This window comes from Chiloscyllium plagiosum, unplaced genomic scaffold (genome assembly GCF_037043375.1).
Source record: "Chiloscyllium plagiosum isolate Xiang-an unplaced genomic scaffold, Cpla_swu_hap1 HiC_scaffold_22, whole genome shotgun sequence".
Classification (NCBI taxonomy): Eukaryota; Metazoa; Chordata; class Chondrichthyes; order Orectolobiformes; family Hemiscylliidae; genus Chiloscyllium; species Chiloscyllium plagiosum.
Genome location: NW_028270160.1, coordinates 9,716,074 through 9,742,195, shown reverse-complemented (window position 1 = coordinate 9,742,195; position 26,122 = coordinate 9,716,074). Strand labels below are relative to the sequence as shown.

General features: G+C 41.6%; 1 protein-coding gene across 9 annotated transcripts; it reads right to left on the bottom strand.

Annotated features, from left to right (window-relative positions):
* Positions 1-4,195: 4,195 nt before the first annotated feature.
* Positions 4,196-15,878, bottom strand: nkx2-3 (NK2 homeobox 3). 9 transcript variants are annotated; one of them, XM_087998729.1, is made up of 4 exons: positions 15,549-15,878; positions 13,339-13,494; positions 6,957-12,555; positions 4,196-5,742 (listed from the first exon to the last, which is right to left on the bottom strand). In XM_087998729.1, exons 3-4 carry the CDS (start codon positions 7,288-7,290, stop codon positions 5,108-5,110), a joined length of 969 nt encoding a protein of 322 aa, XP_087854855.1. In that variant the 5' UTR covers positions 7,291-12,555; positions 13,339-13,494; positions 15,549-15,878; the 3' UTR covers positions 4,196-5,107. The 9 variants fall into 9 exon arrangements, with proteins under 9 accessions (XP_087854855.1, XP_043568961.1, XP_087854856.1 ...); XM_043713026.2 differs by lacking the exon at positions 13,339-13,494 and having other exon boundaries at positions 6,957-9,635; positions 12,450-12,555; XM_087998730.1 differs by lacking the exon at positions 15,549-15,878 and having other exon boundaries at positions 6,957-9,635; positions 12,450-12,555; positions 13,339-14,567.
* Between the last annotated feature and the right edge of the window lie 10,244 nt (positions 15,879-26,122).

Below are 26,122 nucleotides of genomic sequence, written 5' to 3'. Positions count from 1 at the left end.
CAAGCGGTGGATAATTCTTATTTTGCAACAGAAGTGAAAGATTGCATTGCACGGCGTTAGTTCAATCTGAGCTGATACGAATCTGAAACCCCTATTACAAACACTCATCAGCTCCATTGCTAAAGTGGGTCCGCGGACAACGCCACTCTGTCGCCGCTTGTATTTGCTTTGATTCATCGCCGAGTCTTTCTCCCTCCCCCTCGGTGCCACAGGTAAGTTCCACCGGTAGTGGAGCAGCCGGGAAAGTGGCCTTGTCCGCTGGGTACACACGGTTGAAAACCCTTCCCTTTGTTTGCTGCTAATTATCTGTCCATTAGACTCGCTCGCCCACAATCACAAGCAATACAGCCGCCTTATCTCTGAAGGATTATCGGTCGAAGTGTCCTCTGTAAACAAACCGACTGCAAACACATTAACAACAAGATAAGGGGACCCGAATTACAGAAATACGGGACAGCCTTTCAAAACGGGCCGGAAGAGCAGACTAACTCGCACTGCCATCATGTTTATGTTGAATGTGTGCGGCGGGAGTGACTCCAATATGACGGTAATCGCCAACAGTTTGAAGAGGCCACAGTCGCCTGTCTGTAGTCACAACCCAAACACCCAGGTAAATCTTAAAAGGTGAACCCTTAGACATTTTCCCAGATTCCATCGGAAATGGGATTGTCAAGGTAATCCTCCCCAGATTGGAATATTTCACAAGAATTTAGTTCAGCGGCTCTGCCTAGCAACTAGAGAGGTTTTTACTCCCAGTCGTACAAAACAGTTCAGAGCGAGGTGCAGGGTGTTGAAATGTTATTGGTTGGCCGAGCATTTATTGCCCCGTCCATAGTTGCCCTTGAGAAGGTGGTGGTGAGCTTCCTTCTTGAACTGCTGCAGTCCATGTGCTGTAAATAGATCTACAATAAGAACCATTAAGAAACATAGGGAGACTAATGAGCTTGAACGCTCATCTTACTCCAATCTTAGCATTGGGCTGTCAGATTTAACTTGTGTTTTGAGAAGCAGATTTCAGGCTGTATTTGCGTACCATCGACTGTATTTCCCGCGTGTAACTTTTACTTTGCCATAAGATATCCTTGCCATTGAGGCAATACAGTGACCTGATTGGTTCCTGGGGATGGAAATTTGTGCTATGAAGAGAGTTTGGGTCGATTGGGCCTGTATTCACTGGAGTTTGGAAGAACGAGAGGGGATTTCATAGAAACATATAACACTCTAACAGGCTGACAGACTGGATGCAGGGATGAGGTTTCCACTGGACACCGATTATGGGGTAGACCACTTTGGACCGTGATCTGGAATCATTTCTTCAGTCTGACGGCGGGGTTCCTGTGGTGCCCTGTACCACAGAAGGCTGTGGAGGTCACATCACTGCATGCATTCAAGCAAGAGCTAGACTGCTTTCTAGAGGATAAAGGTGTCAAGTGGGATGGGGAGAGCGCAGGAATATGGCATTGAAATAGAGGATCAGCCAATGTCATACTGAATGGTCGGACGGATTCGAAGGGCTGAATGGCCTGCTCCTTCTCCTATTTCAATGTATATGTGTATGTTTACTTGCGTGCATTATTTATGTGTATACATGTGCCTGTGCCTATAATCATCACGTGTACAGGTATACGAATGAGTGCACTTACAAACTTCTATTTTCATGTGAATGCGTGACAGTAATGGAGGACGTTACTATATTTCTGCATTTGTCTATTGCAGTGTGTGCGATACCGCTCGTTGTGTAAGAGCGCAGAATGTGTACCCTGTGCGCGAGGGTGTCTCTAAGAAAGAGACTTACATTCACAAATTCTGTCTGTTGCATAACTTCCCGTGGGAAAATAAATCGCCTCTGCGCGCTTGAAACCTACTGCGATTTTTTTTAAAGGACTAATTTTATTAGGAACATGAGCTTTTAAATCAAATATATAAAACCTAGATCATTTCCTAACATAATTCTGCGGATACCATCTTCAATCTAAAAAAAACAGTTTATCTTGACGGGATTTGTAAGTACCAGCAACTTTACCGCGTTGCAAAGCCCTGGATAGTTGTGATTTAAGAGCCATGTCTGTGAGGCATTACAAGCGGTTTACGAGGATATAACAAGTCCCCACTTCCTTACTATCGCCTTCAATTTTATTTCATTAACTGCACGCGATAGAATCTGAGACAACAGGAATTCTCTCCCCTCCCTCAGAGGTTGGATTCAATAACGCAAGCCTTGCACAATGGGTTGAATAAAAATAAAGACTGCTGTATTTATGCACAGTGTCAATTTATCATACTCTGTAAACATTATTCACCTATTGTAGTGGTTGGTCCCTCTCACTTCTCTGCCTCCCTCTAATGTAACTGTGCTTCAAAAAAAACTTACAACCATGTGAAATATGCCAGCACAGGTTGCTAAATTTGCAAGAATAATAAGCCTACTTCGGCCAGGCTGCCTCCTGCTGAATCCTATGTTCGCTGGCCCTTCAGACTGCAAGTTCTCCCTCCCTGTCCCTAATCAAGCGCCTTTCACCACGGACAAAACAAAACGTTAAGATGGAGAGGCGGGATTGGGGCGAGAAAAAAGCAAACAGAATTTGGGCTTGGTTCTATTAATCAGCCTATTAAATGGGGGCATATTTACAAATGTCAATCTTGGGTCTTTAGGGTTTTGTCTCTACGTGCGAAACCTCCGACACCCCATCTTTTGTTCCCGAAACTTATGAAAGCCATTGTAGGTACCACGGAGCCTAACTCGGACATTCTTTCAATGTACTTAGTGCTTCTAATCACACCTCTCAAAAGGTTTTTTCTATATAATAACTTTCTCTTTCACGGCGCTTGGCACATGAACAATTCATGTCGAGTGTGGCAGGCGCTGGCCTTTCCACCTCTCTGTACGAGGCAATTGAGCAAAGGACACGGTCTCACAAAAGCAGCTTTTTGGGCGGTTTAACACAGCGTTTGAATAATTTCATTACTGTGTTATATATATAGATAGAATTACGTTTCGTGGGGTGATTTCTCTCTCTCTCTCTCTCGCTTTCTGAAACAAAATTACTCTTTTTATTACTCCAAACGTTCATTCTCACCTTCCAATCAAAACTGACACTTAACGTCACTGGAACATGTTTGATGTTACTGCTATTTGCTGCTATTTGTTCAGAAATTTGAGGCAACGGCTTTTGGCCTGGAGAAACACATTTTATTCCTAACCTGACGTCTCATTTCATGAGGGCTTCAAAACGATTAAAATTCAACACATCCGAACAGCATGGCCTCTAATAACCTGCAACTCCATGCATTGTAATTCGGAATAACTTGACAGTTACTTTTTTTTTCTCCACCCCCAGTATTTTAGACACAAATGTTTCAAGTTGAGTTACGTTTTGACTGGGAAAGTTTGATGTTCTAATAGTTATCTAATACACCTATATTCAAAAATGCATTATTAATCAAAACGCATTTTCTTTAAAGAGTGATAGTATTTTGCTAATATCTCAGCAATCACTGAAATGTAATTATGCTAATACAGGTACCCATCGAAAATAATACATTCCAAACAAGTAAACCAGGGACAAGTACACGAGGGACTCAATTATGAACATATTGCACCTCAACATTTATTCTTTTTTTTGTTAGCTCCACTTAGTGTATTTCAGCAGTTTTTTTTGAATAGCAGAGTATTATACAAGCTAGGGACGGGGGAGGGGGAATCCTTCACGAACAATAAGCTTTGCTATATACATAACTTTATACACGCCACTGAAATGTTAACACTCGCCATTATGGTACAAATTAGAGTAAGAGCTTCTGAGGATTACTTGGTATGTACATGAGAGATTTTTTTGGCCAAAGTTCTATTTATGTTTGTTTATTTCCTGCCCCGCCTAAAAAAAGAGTTCTAGCTCACAGCTAGTGGAATCTTTGCTTTAGCAGTGCTGTCAAATATTTAAATTAAACGTAGATTTCAGATGGAAGATGTTTGAGGCAAATCCCTGATTTTCCAAGTGGGATTTCAAAAACGGAATTCCACGGTGGAAGGGTCAGTTCGAACTAATTGGGGAGGGGTAGCTTGGCAGTTACATTAATAATACCGCCACCCCACCTCACTGTGGTTTGAAAATTTGAACTTAGTTTACAGCATGTAGAAATAAAAGCATTCTTTAAAAAAAAAGGGACTGGTTTCAGCAAAACTGACCCATGAAGATTCGTTAAAATATATTTATATAGTTTTGTGTTGCACTTTACCTGGTCACAAGTTGACTCAACTCCCATAGCAGCATTGACTCTTAGCTGCCCTCTGAAGTGGCTTATTTTAGTCAAACGGCTTCAGTTCATAAAGACTAGGCCACCGCCTTCTCAAGGCAGCTCGGGAGGGGGAGGAATTGCTACCCTTAGAAACATGAGCCCCGTCTCCCAAAATGAGTCAAAAGAACGTTTGTAGCAGAACGAAAATGCAACATGCTGTGGATGCTGGAAATCGGCTATAGAATACAGAGAAAGTTAGTCAACGGGTCTAGGAGGAGAGAGAGGCAGAGAGAGAGAAAGTGACTACTATCAGAAGCAGTCTAATCCGCTGGTATCTCCGACGTTTTTCTGAGCTTGTATTGTATTAATTATGTATAGTCTTTTCTCCAACCGTCTTTCTCTTAGAATTATGAGGATTCCTGAAATATGTGAAACACTCCTTTCCGCTTCTGTTAAAAAAATCCCATACCTACATTCGAAATATGACGGTGTCTCTTTTCTCCCTTTTCTCTCTCTCTCTCTCTCTGCTGCTCTTCATAATGGCTCTTTTGAGGGATTTCTGTCGAACTACACAATTCTGAACAGCAGAATCCGGAGGGTGATCTGTGCTCCATGCCCAGTCGGACACTATAAATCGAACGACAGGGTGTGAAATCACATAGCTTAACAGAGAATGTACAAAACATAGGGCAATATTTGTCGGAGAGCATTCAAAGGGATCTGAAATGAATCGGGATTGTCTTGGAAGGGAATCATAATAGTGTTTTTTTTCCTTCAAAATAAGCTTTCCTTGATTTTTCAAATGACCTACAGTTAAAAAATAGTTCAGAGCAAGTGAAGGCAGCCAACAGTTCTGGTCTCTCATGGTACTTTACCAGGCGCGGATGCCCTGCAGAGTCCCTTGGCATGCGGGCACAGAGGATCCTGGGTGAGACTGCGTCTGTACAGCGCCGTTCACGTTACTGAGGTCCACGTTCATGAAGGCGTTGGACGCCGTGGAAGGCGGCAGCGACGGGATGCTTGTGTAGGTGCAGCTATAGTTAGCGTTGTAGGCCGGGGCGCCGCCGTAGCTGCCGTAAGAGCCAGGGTAGCCGTTGTAGGCGTAAGCGTTTGCGCCGACGCTGTAAGGGCTGGTGTAACTCTGGGATCCTGCTATGCACGGCTTGCCGTCCCGCACCAGCACGGGCACCGCCACCCGTCTGGGCGGGGGTGGGTGATGGTGGCCCGCGATCTCCAAAGATTTGTCCTGGCGTTGTCGTTTGCACTTGTAGCGCCTGTTCTGGAACCAGATCTTGACCTGGGTGGAGGTCAGTTTAAGAGTGTTGGCCAGGTGCTCTCTCTCAGGAGCAGACAGGTATCTCTGCTGCTTAAACCTCCTCTCCAGTTCAAACACCTGGGCCTGTGAGAAAAGCACACGGGGTTTCCTTCTCTGCTTTTGTTTCGGCCGTTCACCATCCTCTGCTTTAACGTTCTCGCTCTCTGAGCACTTCTTTAGGGAATAGCTTTCTGCAGAAACAATGCCGATCCATTAGTGACACAGTTTGCAACAAGGCGGGCAATTTCCAGCCATAACCGAAATGTGAATAACTCTGAGCAATTAATGATATCCGGTGCATTGGTGTGAATGCTTCTTTCGAGTTGATAGTAAACCGGGCAGAGGCAATTGTAACAATATTTGCAAATTTAGCCTCTTGCAGCCCAATTCTTCTATTAAATTATATTTAAATTAAAGGAGAAATATCATGTATTTTATCGTGCTGTTTAATCCCACAATAATATGAGGCGCTGATTTACTGAAAAAATAAATAGAAGCGCTATGTGTGTAAATTCACAGAGACTTTCAACATTTGCACCAATCAGTACCTGGTTTCAAGATCTGTCTTGTCTTAAAAATTTGTCAATTTTTAAAATAATCCTATTAAAATGCCCCGGTTTTACGAACGAATTCGGCAAAATAATTTTTAACAGGACTTGTTTGAGATGCATGAAACCAGGGAAGCACAGACCAAGCACAATATGATTTAAATATTTCTTTATCCACCTTGATTAGCAACTCTTTTGCTCAGGTTGTCAGTACTCACCTTATCCGGAGGCCTTAAATAGGATACATGGTTGTGGAGTTCTTTAGAACAGTTCAATCATATTAACAAAGAAGTACGAACACACTGCAGACTGCAAAACAACCTAAACATTGGGATTACAGTAAAGGGAATGAGAACAATTTACAGCGGAATAATTGATTTAGAGACCCGGGGATAATTGTTCAAAATGTTCAGGGACTGGGTAACTATACTTAGGTTTGTGAATTGAAATGTGGTTCCCGTGTTTTTGGTAGAAGAACCCTTCATTCTACAGTATTAAATTGCACATTGAAAACAAATCTTTCGGGACCTGGAGAACTCCCCGGATCCGTCGAAAATTAATTTTAAAGGTATTTTTCAATGCTGTAGCGTTCCTTTCGCTTTATAGGAATTATCCGAGGGTGCAATGTTAAGGAGCTGAATAAGACCTGAATAAGACGTTCGCGAAATCAATACAAAAGATTCTCCAGGAATTTCTGTTTTTGTTTCAATTTCAAAAATATGACCGAAACAACGAACAACGCCGGCTTTGCAAAACATTTTAAGAATTTAACATAGTTACATTTCAACGCAGCAGATTTTTGCGATATTTTACCTCCGGCTCATCTCTTAATAAAATCTAGACTATTAGGTACTTACTCTTGACCTCATCTCGTAGGATCTCCTCATCTAATTTGGTTTCACACGGGCTTCTCAGTCCTGCGTGAACGTAAAGCTCTGGGGAAAGGCTCGGGTCCCCCTGACTGTCTTGTACTGACAGAGAGTTCAAAAAGGGAATTTTCTCCTCCCCATCCGAAAAGCTGGAGGCCTCCCCGGCGGCGTGCATGCACGAAGGCGGCGGCGGCGGCGGCTGGAACTGAGACGATAAATCCTGCTGCAAGTGATGGGCCACTTGCTGGCGCGATTGTTGCTCCAGATTCAGAATATCTTTGACCGAGAATGGCGTCGACGTGACCGGGCTTGGAAGCATCATCGAGCAAGATGCGTGGGGAATTAGTTATAAACCCGCCAGTTTAATCTCTCTTTTGCCAAGAAAAGAAAGAGAAAATCCAGCAGGCTTTCCTTCCCCCACCTAAATTGCAACCGAAAAAAAGAATTCAAGCTCCCTTTAATTGCACGATTATTTTTCCCTCCCTCTCTTGTAAAACTGACATGCAACTAAAGTGGATTAGGTGGGATTTCTTTTTGCTGCAACCAATAGCTTGCAAACTGCCGAGACTCCGAGTGCAGTTTTGTTGCTGCTCGGCCACCCCAGGGGGATGCGGGTGACGTCACAACGGAGGAGCTCGGGGCGGGCCCCACACGCGTCATTGGCTCCCAGGCACCCGAGATTCAAATAAGGCCGGTGAGATGGGCGGAGCAGGAAGGGGGAAAGCATCCATTGGCTGGCCGCGTGTCACGTGCCGCCGCCGGCGCGCGGTCGCGAGCCCCTGGCCATTGGAGGTGGGCGCGTGCCCTTGGCCACAGGAGGTGGGCGCGTGTCCGCCCGAAACTGAAGCTGCTCTGTGTCTGAGTCAGAGGCGCAATTAGGGCAGAAAGAAATTCAGAGTTATAGATATTTGTAGACTTTGCTTTGATACGATTGATGTGAGAGGTGAACTAACGCATAAGGCAACCCAAAACCAAATCTTTAGCCTTTCCTTTGGTATGACTGTTTCGAAGGGTGAATTAATACAGAAAGTAATTCCAAATTATGTATTTTCTTTAGACCTTGAGGTGGTACGATCAATATGAGCGGTAAATTAATGCAGAAATAAACTCTGTTTTAGATCTGCGTTGTTACGAATGATGTGAGGGGTGAGATATTGTTTTTCAGTCTTTGCTTTAAAACGATTGATATGAAAGATGGATTAATGCAGATAATATTCCAATTTATAAAAAAAGAAAGCAATTCCAAAACAAAGAACTGTGGGTGCTGAAGGTCTGAATAAAAAAAATAAATTGCTGAAGAAAATCAGCAGATCTGGCAGCATCTGTGGAGAGAAAGCAGAGTTAACGTTTCGAGTCCAGTAACCCTTCAGAACTTTTAGTCGTTGCTTTGATACGATTAGTGTGAGGGATGAATTAATGCAAAAACGAATTCCAATTTATTAACTTTTAGTCTTTGCTTTGATATGATCAATGTGATGTATACGGATCTGAGATAGACATTATTTTGTTAACCGGATACGAGCCAAAGGCAGGTATATGGAGTTAGGCCAGAGAGCAGCCAAAATCTCATCGAAGAGCAGAACAGGATTGAGCGGCTGAATGACCTACTCCTGTTTCTTAATGCAGAAAAAAGGTTTTTTAAGGCTCTAGATTGTTGCGAGGGTTGAATTGATGTATAAAGAAATTCCAAATAATATTGTTTTTCAGTTTTGCTTTAATATGATTGACATGAAGGATGAATCAATGCAGATAGCATTCCAATTTTTTAAGTATTTGCTTCGATACCTTTTTTTTAATCCATTGCTTTGTTTGATTAGTATTGCGAGATGTTGGCCATGTTTCTTTTTAAAGAAAAGGGAATATAAATCATAATAAATTTGGAGCACATCTCGTTTCTACATAACAACGGCAATCGCTGGAGAAACTCAGTAGATCTAGCAGCATCTGTGGAGAAAGACACAACGTTTCGAGTCCTTCATAACGCAGAAATGTTTTTCGTCTTTGAATACGATTGACGTTATGTGATGTTGGCTGCAGTTTTATTTTAAAAAAAAAGGAACTTAAATTTTAAAAGAAATCCAACTTATATACTTTAGCACACCCAATGTCGGCATAGATGTGTCCCTATACTTGGCGATAGTCGCAATTGCATTTTTGAAATCCTTTAATTCATCCTTATTCCTACAATTATCTGGTGTACTAACTGCACATATACCAGCTAAAATTTACAGGCCAGCAATTGAGTGTAGTGCGAAATAATTGTTAGCTGTGAATACAGTAAGATAATCTCAAAGACGTGTGTGATTATTTTTTATGTAGAGAAAAGATCGAAGATGTAAAAAAATCTGTTTGGTTTTCTACCATTTATTCTCTTGAGGTCACATATTACTCCACTCCTCCAGTTAAGAGATTATGGTTTCTTCAATGATAATGTATCTTCAGAATGCATTATAATAATAAAAACTATCATTATGAAGCATAATAATGTAGCAAGTGCTTGCAGATGACACTATAACAATATAGAACCCCCATTTTGCTCTGAATCTACACATATCAACATTGTACTATATCAAAAACCATGCAATAGAATTGAACAGAGGCAATGTTATTTTCCTCATTGTTGGTCAGTGTAGATCTTTTTGTAAATTTAAAAATCCTTCATCGAATCTAGAAATAAGCAAGAAGTATATGAGTTGATCATTTCTGTAAACACACTTACGCCCTATAGGCCTAGTCTTGATCATTAGGCCTCTTGTGAGTTAAGTAGTTCAGAACGTTATAGAGTGCGAGTGGGCAGTAATAAAATGGACAGCAATACATCGACAGCGATACAATGGACGGCGATAAATTGGACATTGATACAAGAGACAGTAATACAAGGATCCTGTATATAGAATTTTATGCGCAATTAAATCCTCCCCCGGCAAAATGGGCAATTTAGCAAAACGCTTCACTCTGTGAAAAGTGACACGCGCACTTTGTCAGAATAAAAGAACTTGCGCAATTAACTTGGGAAAATTAGTCCCCTTCAATTTTAATTTTCCTCCTCTCGGTATTTCCTCCTGCTTGCTGCACCACGAAAGGAATCCAATCTGCCGTTTAATTTATTGGAATGTAGGAGGTATCGATGAAATGTCGAATGCAGCTGTACAGGGTGCTCACAACACTTTCTAGATGCTGTAGGGAAATGGATACATGAAGAGTACGTTGGAAATTGCAGTTTTGTTATACGATTGTATAACATTGGGAGAGAGTCCACTGATATCGGAGGTATGCTGGCGAGAAGTCTTTTATTGCCCCACCTGTGAGTTACAGGCATTTTCTATCTTCAGTTCTGGGGCGGGAGGGGATTTAACACTGACAAAGGTGGTTTAACTGAGATTGGTAAAGATTTACAAAAAAAACAAATATTTGGGGAACTTCGTCATTAGGTAAGTGCAGTTACAGCGATATCACAGATCAGTAAAAGTCTTGTTTATCAAATAAAAGAAAGGAAGTGTCACTTAAAACACCAATTATATAACACGCTCTTTCCACTTCATTCATAACAACCACCATCAAGCTTCATAGAACTGCTTACATTCTACAGCTCTTGAAAACTCGAGATTAGCGTTATCTCTGCAGGAACTTCTAGTTTTGAACAGTGCCGGTCGCGTAAACATACGAAATATCAATCACGAAGTAATTGTGTTACGGGCTGGTTACAATTGCATTGCTCTCCCTCTCATTACATTTAACTTTCATCTATGAAGACGCAAGAAACGACATGAATATCTAAATTAAAATAAAACAGAAGCTGAATTTATTCTGGGGGAGGGGGATCATGCTGGTCTGTTGAGCAAATAAACTCATCTAAATTTAAATTGTTGAATTGTCCACGCCTCACCTAAACTCCGAAGCAAATCTCCAAGCGCCCCTATATTTTTCTCTCTTCAGTTTACATTTGGGGCCTCCGCATCTCACTTTCCTTTAAGTTTCAAGTGAGTTGAAATCAGATGTAGCTGGCGATTCGAGGGCTCATTACCCAATTCCTGGTTTTTCGATTTTGTAAATAATATTTAAATGCGAATTTATTGAACTGCTGTTTTAAAACAAATTATCTGTTCGCTTCATGGCCGAAACGAGATGTATGAAATCTGATTCATACCTTTGGTGCGAAAACGAACGCGTTACGTTGTTACCTCCGAAATGAATGATTTCACTAAACTGGCGCTCAGTGAAATTAATTTGGTCAAGGGGTTTCTCTTTAGGCCAATTAACACAACGTAACTAATTACTTCTCAACTGAAACCTGCAATACTGTGTTAAATCTGGAGGGAAAATCTGAGAATTGATGCATTCCTGCTATTAGCGATTCTTAAAAGTCTTGCGGATCTCAGACAACGCAATTGGAATTTTTTTGCAATCGGGAGAAACGAGAGATTATAGAGATGGATATTTCAAGGAACCAAAAATGGGGAAATTTGATTAAAGATATGATTGAATCAATAATTCACTCATTAATTTTCATTTCGCCAATAATTAAATCCACATCATGAATTCTTTTTAGGCCAATTCCGTTATTCATCGCCTCCGCATTGTCGGTTTTTGCTCTAACTGCTTTCACTTGTGATTTGTTTTTAAAATGAGATGTGAATTGCATCGTCTGCCTTGCGCCGACTGCAAACTCGCCAGGCACAGAGAGTGAAACAAAAACATAATTTACAGGGTAAGCTCAGCAGGTCTGGCAGCATTTGCGTAGAGAGAAACGAAATTAACGTTTCCAATCCAGAATTCTTCAGAAGTGACAGTGAACGGACATGGTCTCACGTTGTGCCTCTGCTTCCCCAGCTCCCGGCGCTTAAACAGAACCAGGAGCTTAGAACTTCATGTTTTGGGCACATTCCCAGAAAAGCAAGAGTGAACTTGCCTCGCGGTCCCTCCCAGTTGAATATCGATAACGCACGAGTGAAGTTTTGTTCACTCAATTTACCTCCTAAAGCTTTAGTTAATACTCAACAAAGTGAAATTAAACTGCTGGGCTTGAAATTGAAGAGGAAAGGATATCTAGCGGATGTTCATCGCTGCATTTTTAGGCATATCGTTTAAAGAAGTGATGAAAAAATGTTTCATTCGTCATACAATTTTGCATCGCCTACTTGTAAAACCATAACAGAGCACGTGGCAGGACATCAGAGGGAAATTTATGTTGTTACATGGTTCTTCGATCACTTACTTACAAAGGAGAGAATTGAAAGCAATCATTTGAACGAAGCGAACCTAGTTAAACTCTCATAACAAACAAGAAATATGATTTAATCATGACTTTCTGAAGAGGGATGGCTGCAGTTTCCTATTAATTTCAGAGGGAAAATTATATTTCAACAACCTATATCTCTTTCGCAGATCTCCCTTTAAATTGGCAGGTAATTGAATTATTAAAATGACGGTTGGCAGTTTCGCTGTCAGACGTGCAAGTTATAAACACATTTAAAACATTACTTTTGTAATTTGGTACAGGAGTCATTTCCCGACGTCTATCGAACATCCACTGTTTTGGAAATAAAGGCGAGTTTTGATTCTGAGTACGTTGGAATCTGCTCCAGAGCTACAAGAAGAAATTAATATCATTTCAAATTTTGTCAGAGATGTAAACAGAGGATGAAATAGAGAGAACCAATCGTTACAGATGAAGAAGCAATCGACCATTCAGCCCATCGCTGTGTGCTGTTTCAGTGAACTTCTATTATTTCTCAATGAAGCCTGCAACTCATCCGTATTTACATATACAGGAGGTTAACGCTCCTTTGCAACACACAACTATATTTTTACAACACCGCTTTTTTGACTGCACGAACTCACCTGATGATTATTTCCATTTCCGAAGCATTTTAAATATAAAATTCCGGCATTAATTTGAAACTAGTATGTTAATTTGCTGACATGTTGTTATCAGATTAACTAATTTAACCACGCATTTCAAATTTAAGCATACCAAATATTTTGCATCCATTCGTTCTACTGATGCAAACAAAATTTGTCCGATATAATTCTTCGTGTGTAGTAGCAATGTTCACACGCAATAACTTGTATCGTTCTGTCTCTGTTTCTCCGTTAGAATTAACAATTAATCAGGTTGCTGCCAAAATGGACGTCAAATTTTAACGCAAAGTTCGAAACAAAAATTATCCAATATTTGAATGTGATATTTGAGTTCATTCAAAATTATTATTATAATGTGCCATGTATATAACCCTTTCCCCAAAATAAATTATTGCTGTTTTGCAATTCACCAAACAGGAGAGCAAACTGCTAAGAGTGTATCATTATTGTACAATCTCTATTGTCTGTACTTGTCTTTAAAGGTCTATCATCTCTGGTTTATTAATACCTTATCAAGTGAAAGGCACCCATCTTTCCCAATTAAAATTCCGACAGCAAACAGCGCCGGCGGTGTCGGCCGATATGATCTGACACTATCGGGGCGCTGACTTTCCGCTCTGCAGCAACTGTCGAATGGTCGGAGATTACCGAGACCCTCCAGATACTGGAGAGGGACGGGAGTTAAAGAGAGAAGCAGTTAAGCGACCTTTAAACATCCCTTTCAAAACTAAAAGATAGCGAGAGCTGCAGATAACACAATCGCCAAGTGCGCCCAGGCAGCCTGCTAAATTTATACCCATCCTTAATAGGTTAGTGGAGGAATAGCCGTCAGAGAAAAGGCAACTTTGGTGTGTTTACTGGAACCACGGTAATGGGCTTCCGGAGGCCTACTTTAATTCTACTGCACTTTGCACAAATTCTCCAGCTTCCTGCAGACTTAATAGCAACGCGCGCTCTGTTTCTGGTGCATTTAAATGCTACAGTGATATACATTTGTCCACCCGAAGATTCAAGGGCAACGATATGGACTGATGGGTTCAGGTTGAAACATTTCCATCTGGGCTTTGACTCCAGATCTTCAAACACAGTGACTAATAACTTCCATTTGAATCTCCGATGTTTGTTAGAAGCTCATGATTAACGGGCGTTGTCTGAAATTGGTGCCTGGCCTTTGAGGAGAAAAATGTTTTAAAAATGCTACCGGCACAGTGTGGTAGAGGCTTAAAACACCCCCAACACATTGTTAATTCAAATAAATGTGATTGATCATTTGCATTGACCAAAGCGTTAAGGATCAGGAGGCTATGGAGTCTACTTACAGATCAACCACGATTAAATTTAAGCGCTAAATAGTTTCATTCTTTTCCTGTCTTTCTATTATCAGACTCCCTGGTAGGATGCTAAGCGAGGAAGGATGCAGAAAATGCAACCATTTGTACAGTAGAGAAAGGTCCCACGGCGACTAAAACTGGCAGGACGTACTAAGTATCGTCTTTGCAATTTGCGCCCAGGTGTGTAAGGAACAGCGGGACAGTAAATAGCAAATTGGCTGATTCAATCTTTGCGGCGTTAAAGGGATCTCTCTCTCTCTCTGAAAGCCCATGGAAGGAATCCCTTTCCATAAACTTGCCAGCCCTATTCCCCTTCAACTCATCTGTCCAAACAGCATGACTGAAGATGTTTAAAATACTGGTTGTTTATCCTACGGATACTTGAGCATCCGGGGCCTTTAATAGATTTTACTTTTTCTCCCCATCCCCCACCCCCACCCCCCACCCCATCCTCTTTTCTGGCTGTATAAACAAGTGTTGGCCTTGCCTCGTAATCGTCAAAGAGTCATAAATCACAGGGCGGTTTTTGCTGAGAAAATGACTGCGTTTCTCGTTGTCACGCGAATATAACTGGCTGTCAAGTTCTAAACCGCGAGGGAAAGGCTCTTATTCCGTTTTCGTAAACTTCCGAATTCTGCCCGTGCGCCTTTTGTTTGGATGTGTAGCAACTCAAGGCACTTAGGTCGCTCCCTGTTCGTCTGCAGCCTCCTCCCCTTCCCCCACTCCTCACAACCTCTCCCCAAATCGAGACGGCGATTCTCACTCCCTCTCTTTCAAAAAAAAAGTCATTAACCTTCATCTCTGCGTGTTTGTAAATAGCAAGCTCACCAAGTAACCCTCGCTATAGCAATGTTTCTCTGGACCTAGCTCCATGTGTCCACCTTAAGGGCGTCAGGGTTCATACATGGAGAAAGAATCTCGTTTTTAAGGTTATATTTATTGTATATACTTGTAGATGTGCACTCGTCTCGCAGAGTCCGATGTACTAAAGTTAGTCAGAATTACATTTTATGATGATCTGACACAAGGAAAGTCACTTTCAGATGTGAAACATTTCTAAAAAGAAGTGACGAGAAACTATACAATTTCAAGTAGTTCGTAATTCCATTATTTTTTTACCTTTAATCTAGTTGCCTCATGCCCACTCAGTATCAGTATTCGCACAAGAATCTTATAATATAGGGGAATATATTCAGATAAATTAACTGCATTTCGCCTTGACTCATTCTAGGCACCCACACTTGTTAAATAAAACGTTCATTCTGAATGCTAACGGATGCTATTTCCCAATTTTACAATATACTTTTTTGTGTGTATATAATCCAGCAGCTAAACAATAGACGCGTTATCTTAAAAAATGTGAATAAAATAGTAAGGCTCAAGATACCGTTAACTGCGTTTCTATTTGATTTCTCTTCCAATGCTGAGGGTTGTGGCAAATCGTCTCTTCATCAGAACAAGGTAGATTCCTCGTCTTTTCAGCCATCCCTACGGCATTTACATGTATGCATGCTTTACCTGGCTCAGAGAGGAGAGCAGCAAAACAAAGAGAAACGCTACACCTGTCACACAGCCCGGCGCCAGTGCCAAATGCTTGGATGCTACTGAGACTCCGGCAGAAGACAGCTTGATAATCCCCATCCGCTCGCCATCAACAATATCTTGTTTAGATTAAAGCTTCCACTCTCTTTCCAGCACTCCCACTCCAGACTGTTAGTACAGACACCCAGCTTTTGTCTTTAAATGGAGAAATCGAGACTCAAGCCATTTTTTTTCCATGATGCAATACCCCGCTGGCGGACCACAACTTAATACATCCTAAGATAAACAGGGAAGGGAAACTAAAGAAATCCCCCTCTCCGACCCCCACTCCCAACACCAGACCCCCCCCCCCCCCCCCCCCCCCACACACACACACCAATAAGACAATGTTCCGATTTAGAATGGTGGGGAGTGCAGCGATACACGCAAATGTATCAGCAGGTAAGGACACATTTAAAACAGCTATCTGTTATAATACGTACACGGATAATATATTATTTATTATTAGAGTGTGTCGGAACGTTCAGTCTCTCTACTGTGGTGTCACGCTTATTCTTAAAACATTTCACCCGATTTTCTACTTCTATACGCGAGTTTTTTTTTTCCCGAAGGCTAACGACCATGAACTAAAGTAAAATGACAGGAGGATGAAAATATGATTAACCGCCGAATTTTCCCGTATCCATTCCGAATAGTACAGCGTTTCACAACAACCGTCTGACAGTGACTGTATGTTTTTGTGATTTGGAGGTGCCGGTGTTGGACTGGGGTGTACAAAGTTAAATCAGATGAAGGAGCGACGCTCCGAAAGCTAGTGTGCTTCCAATTTAACCTGTTGGACTATAACCTGGTGTTGTGTGATTTTTAACTTTGTATTTTTTTAAACAACAACAAAGAGACTCACATTCATTTTGAAGAAGTTTGTGCAAGTTCAAACGGCATTTAAACGGTATAATAGAACAATATCTTGTATTTATATCACGGTGTTTATCGAGATTTAAGCAGATTGCACGCAGTAAACATGTCGCGCTTTTTTATGTATGGAGCGTTTTGTATGCAGGACAGCGGCATTGTGATTAGTGCCTACATTGGTTTAAACAATCGAATACCAGCTGCTTTAAAAAAAACGCCGGAAGCACTTGTCGCGATGGATTTAAGATTGGGCATATGGGCTCCGAAATTTGGTTTTGGAAATATGTGCCAAAACAAAACCGATGGCATGTAACCTGCAGGATCGCTGTAAATCAAACCGAGGGGATGGTTTAGAGAGACACTATTTGTTCACGAGACGATTGTTTTTAAGTGGACTCACGTCCATTAATCTTTTCTTTTATTCGCCCACCATTACAACAACCAAAACAAAAACCAGTCGGATATGAAGTTACTCTACCAGGATCTGTCCGAGCTATATAACAAGAGACGTTACAAGCAAGTTGTATTTATGGCGCTGAACAAATAGGACGTTCAGATCCAAATGGGCAGCTACTTCCGAACAAAGGAAATGTCTTTTCTTTAAAGAAACCTTATTAAACACAGAAACATATAATTGTTCATGTTTCACTGACTATAAAGTGTCCCAATATGATACACCTCTCAAACTCACTACATGCCACACTCCAGGTTAACCAGAGAAATCATTTATTCAAATACTGGATGTTCCCTCAGCAGTTCACATTTTCTTTGTCCAGCTTCAAAATTTCGAGAGAAGCAGCATTTTAAAATGAATAAATCAAATTTCAAAAACAGGCACTGGTTTTCTGTCATCCCAGATCAGCGCATCTACACTCAGATGCATCTTTAGGAAGGGTGCAGCCCGGCGGGAGGTATCTTTGGAACTCATTAATACATATTAACAAAGATCCATAGTTGGTATTTCTATGTGGCGCAGTGCTGTAAATCAGACAGCAACAGTATCATTCACCCTATTGCTGAGCCCTGAACAAGGTTAACATAAATATGTCATTTTAAAATAAAAACATACGTATTATCTTGATACACAACTCGAAGCATTCATGCTGTCGAAGACAATAGTTAGTCCAGAGAATTTATGGTGGGACTTCGCATGTTTAGTCCATGTAGCAATGAAAAGTAATAAAACCCAGTTTACTGAGTCTGAGGAATCCCATGCTGAATTTGTGTCCATATTTACCTTTTGCTCTTTCGATTAAATACATTGTTTCTTTTTTTTTCCTCAGTATTCTGGTTCTTTTCGGTATTATTCTGGAGAAAGTCCCTGGATTTCGAAGTCTTCTGGAAGCTAGAGATGGTGATTTAAAGCTCAAGGAGTCAACAGCTAAAACTTAGCTTCGCAGGGACAAAGGATACTCTTCAGCTTCGAAATCTTAACAAACCGAAAGTTTTATTGTCTGTGCGCCGTGCTTACTGACAATGTAGGGGACACAACTGTCAGTTTTCGCCCTCTACCTTACGGTGCTCCTTTACACAGCCCTACTCTCTTTCAAATCAAACGCCCAGAGCCGCTCCACCTTTAAAGTATATCTTTTTTCTCTCTTTTTCAATTAAAGTGGGCCAATAAAATGTAAATATAAAGTGGACTGGCAAATTACGAAGGAACTCAAATGCTTGTTAAAAAAAAACAAAACGGAGAGCAATACAGTTCAGGTCCAGTTTGTATGACAATGATTAGGCGAAAGTGAGGACTGCAGATGCTGGAGATCAGAGTCAAGATTAGAGAGATGCTGGAAATGCACAGCATATCAGGCAGCATCCGAGGAGCAGGAAAATCGACGTTTCGGGCAAAAGCTCTTCATCGGGAATGAAGGGCTTTTGCCCGAAACGTCGATTTTCCTGCTCCTCGGATGCTGCCTGACCTGCTGTGTTTTTCCAGCACCACTATAATCTTAACAATGTTTAGAACAAGGTAACGATTGGGGCGTATATTCTGGGGGGTAAAATCGCGATGAGATGTTACAAATGAGCAATTGGACTTGATAACTTTGCTCTAATTTCAGCGAATGTTAAATTTCTGCTGCGTGTTCTGTTTGAACCTAAAAGAGGAGTATATATGATTGCAAGGGTCACATAGAGACTGATCTGAAGAAGTGGATAGACAGGAACTATCCAAATCTCTGATGGTTTAACTCGCCTCTGTCAAGGTGAACTCATGGTAACAACTCTGTGACAACATTCATCAAATTACGTTTGAAGATCTATTAACAGCTGGAATATGCACAGTTTTTAAAAAAATATATACAACACTCAAATATTTGGTTACTATAGGGGCCTATTTTAACTTTCACTTGTAAAGTCAATGTGGAATTTTTTGAAGCGCCATTAAAAATCGTGTTTAAATGATTGATCGAATTATTTATTGTCACCTGTACCGAAGTACAGTGAAAAGCTTCGTTTACCAGCAGTACAGGCAGATCATAGCAAGCAAGGATGTACAGATCAAAAAGACTTAGGCAAAGGCATACAGTTTACATTGCAACAGGGAGTGTGCCCGGCGAGATCAACAATAGTAAAATCAACATTATTTGAGGCTAAAGAGTCCATTCATCAGTCTATTAACAGTGGGGAAGAAATTGTTCAAGCTTCTGTATCTTTTGCCTTACGCAAGAGGTTGTAGGAGATTATTACCGGGTTGCGTTGAGTCTTTGATGATGTTGGCAGCTTTTCCACGCAGCGAGCCGTGTAAATGGAGCCCATGAATGGAATGTTGGCTTCTGTGATGGTCTGGGCTGTGCACACCACCTTCTGTAGTTCCTTACAGTCCTGGGCAGAGCAGTTGCAGTACAGGCCATTATGCACCCGGATAGTATGCTCTCAATGATGCATCTGTAGAAGTTGGCGAGGGTCCTTATGGACATGCCAAATTTCGTGAGCCATCCGAGGAAGAGTTGTTGTACCTTCTTCACCATCTCATCTACCTGGGAAGTCCAGCACAGGTTGTCGGTTATCCTCAGTCTGAGGAATGCGACGCCCTCCACCCTCTTAACCTCAGTTCTATAGATTGAGATGGGGGCATGTCCTCCTTCTTCCTTTCTGAGGTCAATTAATTCAATCAAAGCATCATATAATGGGATGGCTGTGCTGTCAATAATGTGAACAGATATTCAGTCAGTTGTACTTGAAAAAATGCCAGGGCAGCGTCACGGAAAGGAGATAGTAACTAGTGGGAGGGCCAATGCTCTCTTCTCTAGTGCAGCTATGGGATGGCCGATGATTCCCGAGCGCACAAACCACAAACAAAAACGTTTTCAGGAAATCACCGTATTGTGCATAGAGGGACTTGCGCCTGTAAGCTCGCCCGAGAGAAACCAGAAACCCCCCAAAGTCCGACTTGGTAATCTTGCTCCACTGCATTCGTAGCCAATGCTTGTTCATCATTTTACTCTCCCAATCACTTTTCTTTACCCAATTGCTGTGTAGCAATCATTCGCTTGAAGTAGCAACAGTACGTTTTCGGTATGGGGGTCGGGGTGCGGTGGGGGGAGTTGATATTGCCAGAGAAATCTTAAAAGGACCCTTTAATGGGAACGTTCCAGCGTCTCGTCCGTATTAGAATGTCGTGATGTTCAGGAGCAAGACGATAAGATTCCCCGCGAAGCAAGTCATATTGGCTACTACATTGTTCATCCTCGTGTGTTTCGATGTAATTGATTCTAGCTGTTCTGAAGATGGGTCACTGGACCTGAAACCTTAACTCTTGCTTTCTCTCCACACATGCTGAGTTATTCCAGCAATTTCTAATTTTGTATCTAAGTTTTTATCATGAGCTGTGTGGGATACATAAACGTATGCAAGGTGATAGGGACCAGTGAATAACCTGAGTAACAAACACTTTCCAGGACCGAGTGCGAAGAGTCGTTTGCTTCTGGATTTTGTACTCCATTCGCTTCTGGAAGACCCTCGGAGAAGGGGAGCGGATGGCCTTTTTGCGCATGTTCGTGGGATATTTGCAAGCTGCTCCCAACTCGCCTGCCACAGTATTTTACACCTTAGATTTTTTAAAAGAAAACTTTAAACTTACTTACTTTATCCCGGACATTGTAAGACTATCTCATAGCGAAATATATCGAGTCATTGTGATGTGCAGCACGAAAACAGACCCTTCGTTCCAACTCGTCCATGCCAACCAGGTATCCTAAATTAATCTAATCCCATTTGCCAGCACTTGACCCATATCCCTCTAAACAATTTCTATTCATATACCCATCCAAATGCCTTTTAAGTGTTGCAATTGTACCAGCCTCCACCACTTCCTCTGGCAATTCATTCCATACACTCACCACCCTTTGCGTGAAAATGTTGTCCCTTAGGTCTCTTTTATAACTTTCCCCTCTCACCCTAAACTATGCCCTCTAGTTATGTACTCCCCCACCCCACCTTGCCCATTTACCCTATTCATGTGATTTTATAAACCTCTATAAGGTCAACCCCCAACACTCCAGGGAAAACAGCCCCAGCCTATTTAGCCTCTCCCTGTAGCTCCACCCCTCCAACCCTGGCAACATACTTGCAAATCTATATGATGACAGCACATTTCACGATATGATTTGTTTGGAGACCAGTTACCACTCTCATTGGTTATGTGAAGGCCTTACTGGATTTTCTCTGTGATAGGTGGCTATATTAAGTGCGTTCATTATTTACATAAAGCACATTATGGGCTTACATTTGCATGGTCCTGGATACGACCGATTGACATATCAAAACAACACCAGCTTTTATTTATATGGTGTCTTTAACGGTATTTTTTAAATTTTCAAGCAGCTTCTCAAGAACATTAGCAAGCACAACATTAACACCCAGTTAGATCTGATGATATGAAGGCAGGTGGTCAAAATGTTAGTTTCCAGGATAGCCTTCATGGATGAACACGAGGTAGAGCAGTGGAGAGGTTTAGGGAAGGAATTCCAGAACATAAACCAACCAACTGAAAGCATGGCCACCAATAGCACAATTATTAAACCGGAGATGCACAAGAGGCCAGACATCAGGGTTTTTGGTGGTGCAGTCATAGTGTCCCTATCTCTGAGCCTGGAGGCCTGGATTTAATTCCCACCTGTTCCAGAGATGTCTAATAACATCACTGAACAGCTTGACTAGGAAATATATCAAGAGACCAGACTTACAGGAGTGTAGATGCCTCCATGTGTTGACGGGCTGTGAGCGTCATAGAAATAGGAAGGGAGGCTATCATGGAGCACGCGATTTTTAAAATCCGAGTTCCCTTAAATATCAGCCATTATAAGCCAGTGAGCACAGGGGTGATGAGTCAACAGGGCATAGACTGCTGAGTCTCCGGTGATCTCAAGGTGTTGGAAAGTTGAACACAAAACTGACCAAAAATGCATTGGAATCGTCATTGTCTAAATGTAACAAAGACATAAATGAGTGTTTTAGCAGCAAAAGGGCTTGGGTAACGGGAGGGTCAGGTGATGTTCCAGAGGCTCATCCAAAGGGCAAATATGAAACTAAGATTGTGAGCAATCTGGTTGCACCATAGGCCGTGGCAAGGAGAAAAACGAAGGTGGAAACTCAAGAATGGAGCTTCAGCCCTGGGATCAGTCGCTTGTCCCAGTGTTTAATTGGAGGAAACTTCTGCTCATCAGTATTGAATGTTGAGAAAGCAGTCAGGCAACCCTGAGACAGCGGAGGGTTGAGAGGGATCATAGTGAAATCGGATTGGGTGTCTGCAGAAAACACGTGGCAACTGTTACTCTGGATCAGGTCAACTAGGTACAGCATGTAGTTAAGAAATTGGGCAAGACTAAGGGTTCACCCTTGAGGACATTGACTACCCTGACAGATATTTACTAACCAACCTGATTATAACACACCTCGAGAGAACGTGAGACCTAAATCCAGACTTCCCACACCAGAGGTAGGGACAGTACCATTGCACCACAAGAACTCTAGTACATTAACCATTATGGGATATGTTTTCTAATTAAGCTGTTCAGGGACCTTATGACACACCTCTGGAGAAGGTGGGACTTGAATCTAGGTCACCTGGCTCAGGGGTGGAGATACTGCCACTGCACCACAAAAACCCAACCATACTAACCATTATGGTATGCATTGGGAAGAGATTCATTGCAGGTGTCAATTCAGCTGCAAACAGACAAATCCCACTAAGCTGGACAGCAGAAAACAAGGGTTGGAGGACGATGGTGGGGTCAACCACGGCAAAGGCTGCAGACGGGTTGAGAAGAATTTCAAGGGTTAGTTAACTTTGTCAAAGTCACTTAATATATTATTTGTTTCCATAGTGTAATGAGAACACAACATCTAATAAGAAAGTTTCAAAGCGAATTTGGAAAGACTTAAAAGTAATGGTGACGAATAGATGTACTTATTTCTAGAGTTCAGACATTAGTGATGGAAATAACGATGAGTTTATTTAGAAACTTGTAGACTCTTATAAATCTTAGACATTTAAATCAGAAACCGTACACGTTGTTTCAGACAGAAGATGTTGCTGAGGGCTAATTTTTGGAACAAGAAGTGTTAGAAAAACTGAACAAGTCAGGTAGCAATCGTGGAAAGTGAAGTTAAAAGTCATGAAGATGCAGCGATTCGAAAGCTAGTGCCTCCAAATAAACCTGTTAAGACTCTAACCTGGTGTTGTGTGATTTTTAACTTTGTTCACCGCAGTCCAACACCGCTCTTCCAAATCGTGGAATGTGAAACAAGAGTTAACATGGAAGCCTTACACCAAAACTGCAGACTGTGGAAGCTGGGTTTGGATAAATTCTACTGATCCGTTCTGATCTTTGTACACGTCTTGTTTGACGTTCAAATAATTGGACATTTTAGGGAGGGGAGGTTGAGGGCGAAGAACAACGGTGGATGCGATAGATTAAAAGTCTGGAAGTGGAAAACTAAACGAATTAAAGTGTTTCGGGATGCATTGAGGGAATGATCGAAATAAAAGCTTAAATTCAAGAGGATCAAGTTAATATTTAATCCGATTTGGATCTAAAAGGGAAATTTGCTTATGTTCAGTTCCCTCCCGAACCGTGGTTAGAATATCATTGTCGCAGACATGGTTCCAACAATCCAGAGCCAAAAACCTCTCTTGGAATAAATTACATTTAATGGAATTCAAGAGCCTGGGGCTTTGGAGTAATACGGTAGTAGCACATGTCAGAGACCAGACAAAGCAGTGACTAGAGCTCAGTGAAACCCGCAGACACACATTAAAAAGACGGTAATCTTGGTGAAATGCAAATCTGGACAAACGGGATACATAGCTGACTGCTCACTCAATGCAAAGAGATTAGTATCTGTCCAGTCCATTTTGAAACGACCAACAGGAAGCTGAATATTTAAAGTGAGGAGACGGGTTTCAGCATTGGTCTGCGAGTAGACAACGTAAGGATAAAGTATTAACATCGTTACCACGGTCCGGAAGAGAATGAATATTCTCTCCACAGGAGGTTTTAAGGTTATGGGATGTCTCGGTTAGCAACAACAGCGGAAGTAGAATCCAGAACAGATTTAAAATTTATTTGGTAGAAGGAAAGTTCAGATGTGTGCTGAGAGGAATAAAGACATGGGAAATTTAAGATATACACCAGGTTCAATGGACAAAATGATCTCCCATACTACCTTGTTTTTTTGTGTGAAGGTATTTCGTACAGCTGTGATAAATGCGGACCTTCTATTATGAATGAATGTAATTGCTATCTTAAAAGCATTTCTAAAATTGCTACCGTACATAATGCAACTTTCATCGCATCCTTGTATAATCTCAATGTTCGTCAAACTTAACTACTGATCAGTACCCATATTCTTATCGCTATGATTATTTGTAAACTCACACGCACAGCCCGGACACTTGGCACTTCTTAGCATAGGCGTCTTGACAGTTAACATGTTAATACTCTTTGTTTCTATCTCCTGCTTTTCTTGAAAACTTGTCTCATCCCTAAATGGATCGTAGGCTTACTTACTTGCAGTTGACATTTAGATTCTAAACCGCTGCCAGGATGTGGTCAGGTTGGGCAATAGGAGATTGTTTGACGATGTCACTGATTGTCCTTCTTTGTTCGGAATGCTCCCTACAGTAAAGTAGCGATCAGAATTTACCAGGCCTGCGAATGGAAACATATTTTCAGCAATTAGTTCCAACTCTATGATATTCCAGATCAAATATAAAATGAATGTAAAAACAGTCTTTTAGTTGAATTTTACTGACTGAAGCCTGAAATTTATAAACAATCTTCAAATAGCAATCTTCCCTTACCAATTGCATTTAACTTAGAGTTACAGTCATAGAGTTCAGACAGCACGGAAACAGACCCTTCGGTTCAACTCATCCGCGCCGAACAGTCATCCCAATCTGACCTAGTCCCATTTGGCCCTCTATACCCTTCCTATTCATGCACCCATCCAGATGCATTTTAAATGTTGTAATTGCACCAGTGTCCATCACTTCCTCTGGCAGCTCATTCCATACACACATCACCCTTTGCGTGGAAAAGGTTACCCTGCAGGTCCTTTTTAAATCTATCCCCTCTCACCTTAAGTTTATGTTCTATGGTTTTGGACTCCCTAAGAAAAAGACCATGGCTATTCTCCTTATCTATGCCTTTCATGAATTTAAAACATCTATAAGGTCACCCCTCAGCCTTTGACGCTCCACGGACAAAACGTCAGCCTTTCCAGCCTCTCCCAATAACTCAAACCCTCTGGAAGCGGCAACATCCTTGTAAATCTTTTATACACTCTCCCAAGTTTAGCAGCATCCTTCGTATAGAAGGCCGACGAGAATTGTATGCTTTATTCCAAAAATGGACTCACCAGTGTCCTATACTGGTGCAACATGAAATTCCAATACCTATACTTGATGTCATGACAAATGAAGGCAAGCGTGCTAAATGCCTTCTTTACCAACCTGACTACCTGCAACCCCATTTTCAAAGAACTATGCGCCTGCCCCTCTCGGTCTCTTTGTTTGGCAACACTCCCCAGGGCCCTACCATTAATTGTTTAAAGCCTGCCATGGTTTGTCTTATCAAAATGCAACACTTCACATTATCTAAATTAAACTCCATTTGCCACTCCTCGACCCATTGGTCCATGTGATCATGGTCCCATTACAGTCTGAGATTATCTTCACTGTCCACTACACATTTCATTTAGCAAACTTACAATCCATACCTCCTCTATTCACATCCAAATCATTTACATAAATGAGAAAAAGCAGTGGACCCAGCACCTATCCTAGAGCTATACCATTGGTCACAGGCTTCCAGTCCAAAAAACAACCCTCCACCTCCACCCTCTGTCTCCTACCTTCAAGCCAATTTTGTATCTAATTGGCTAGCTCTCTCTGGATTCCATGTGATTTAACCTTACTAACCAGCCTACCACGTGGAGCCTTGTCTAACACTTCGCTGAAGTCAAAATAGACAACTTCTATTACTCTACGGTCGTCAATCTTCA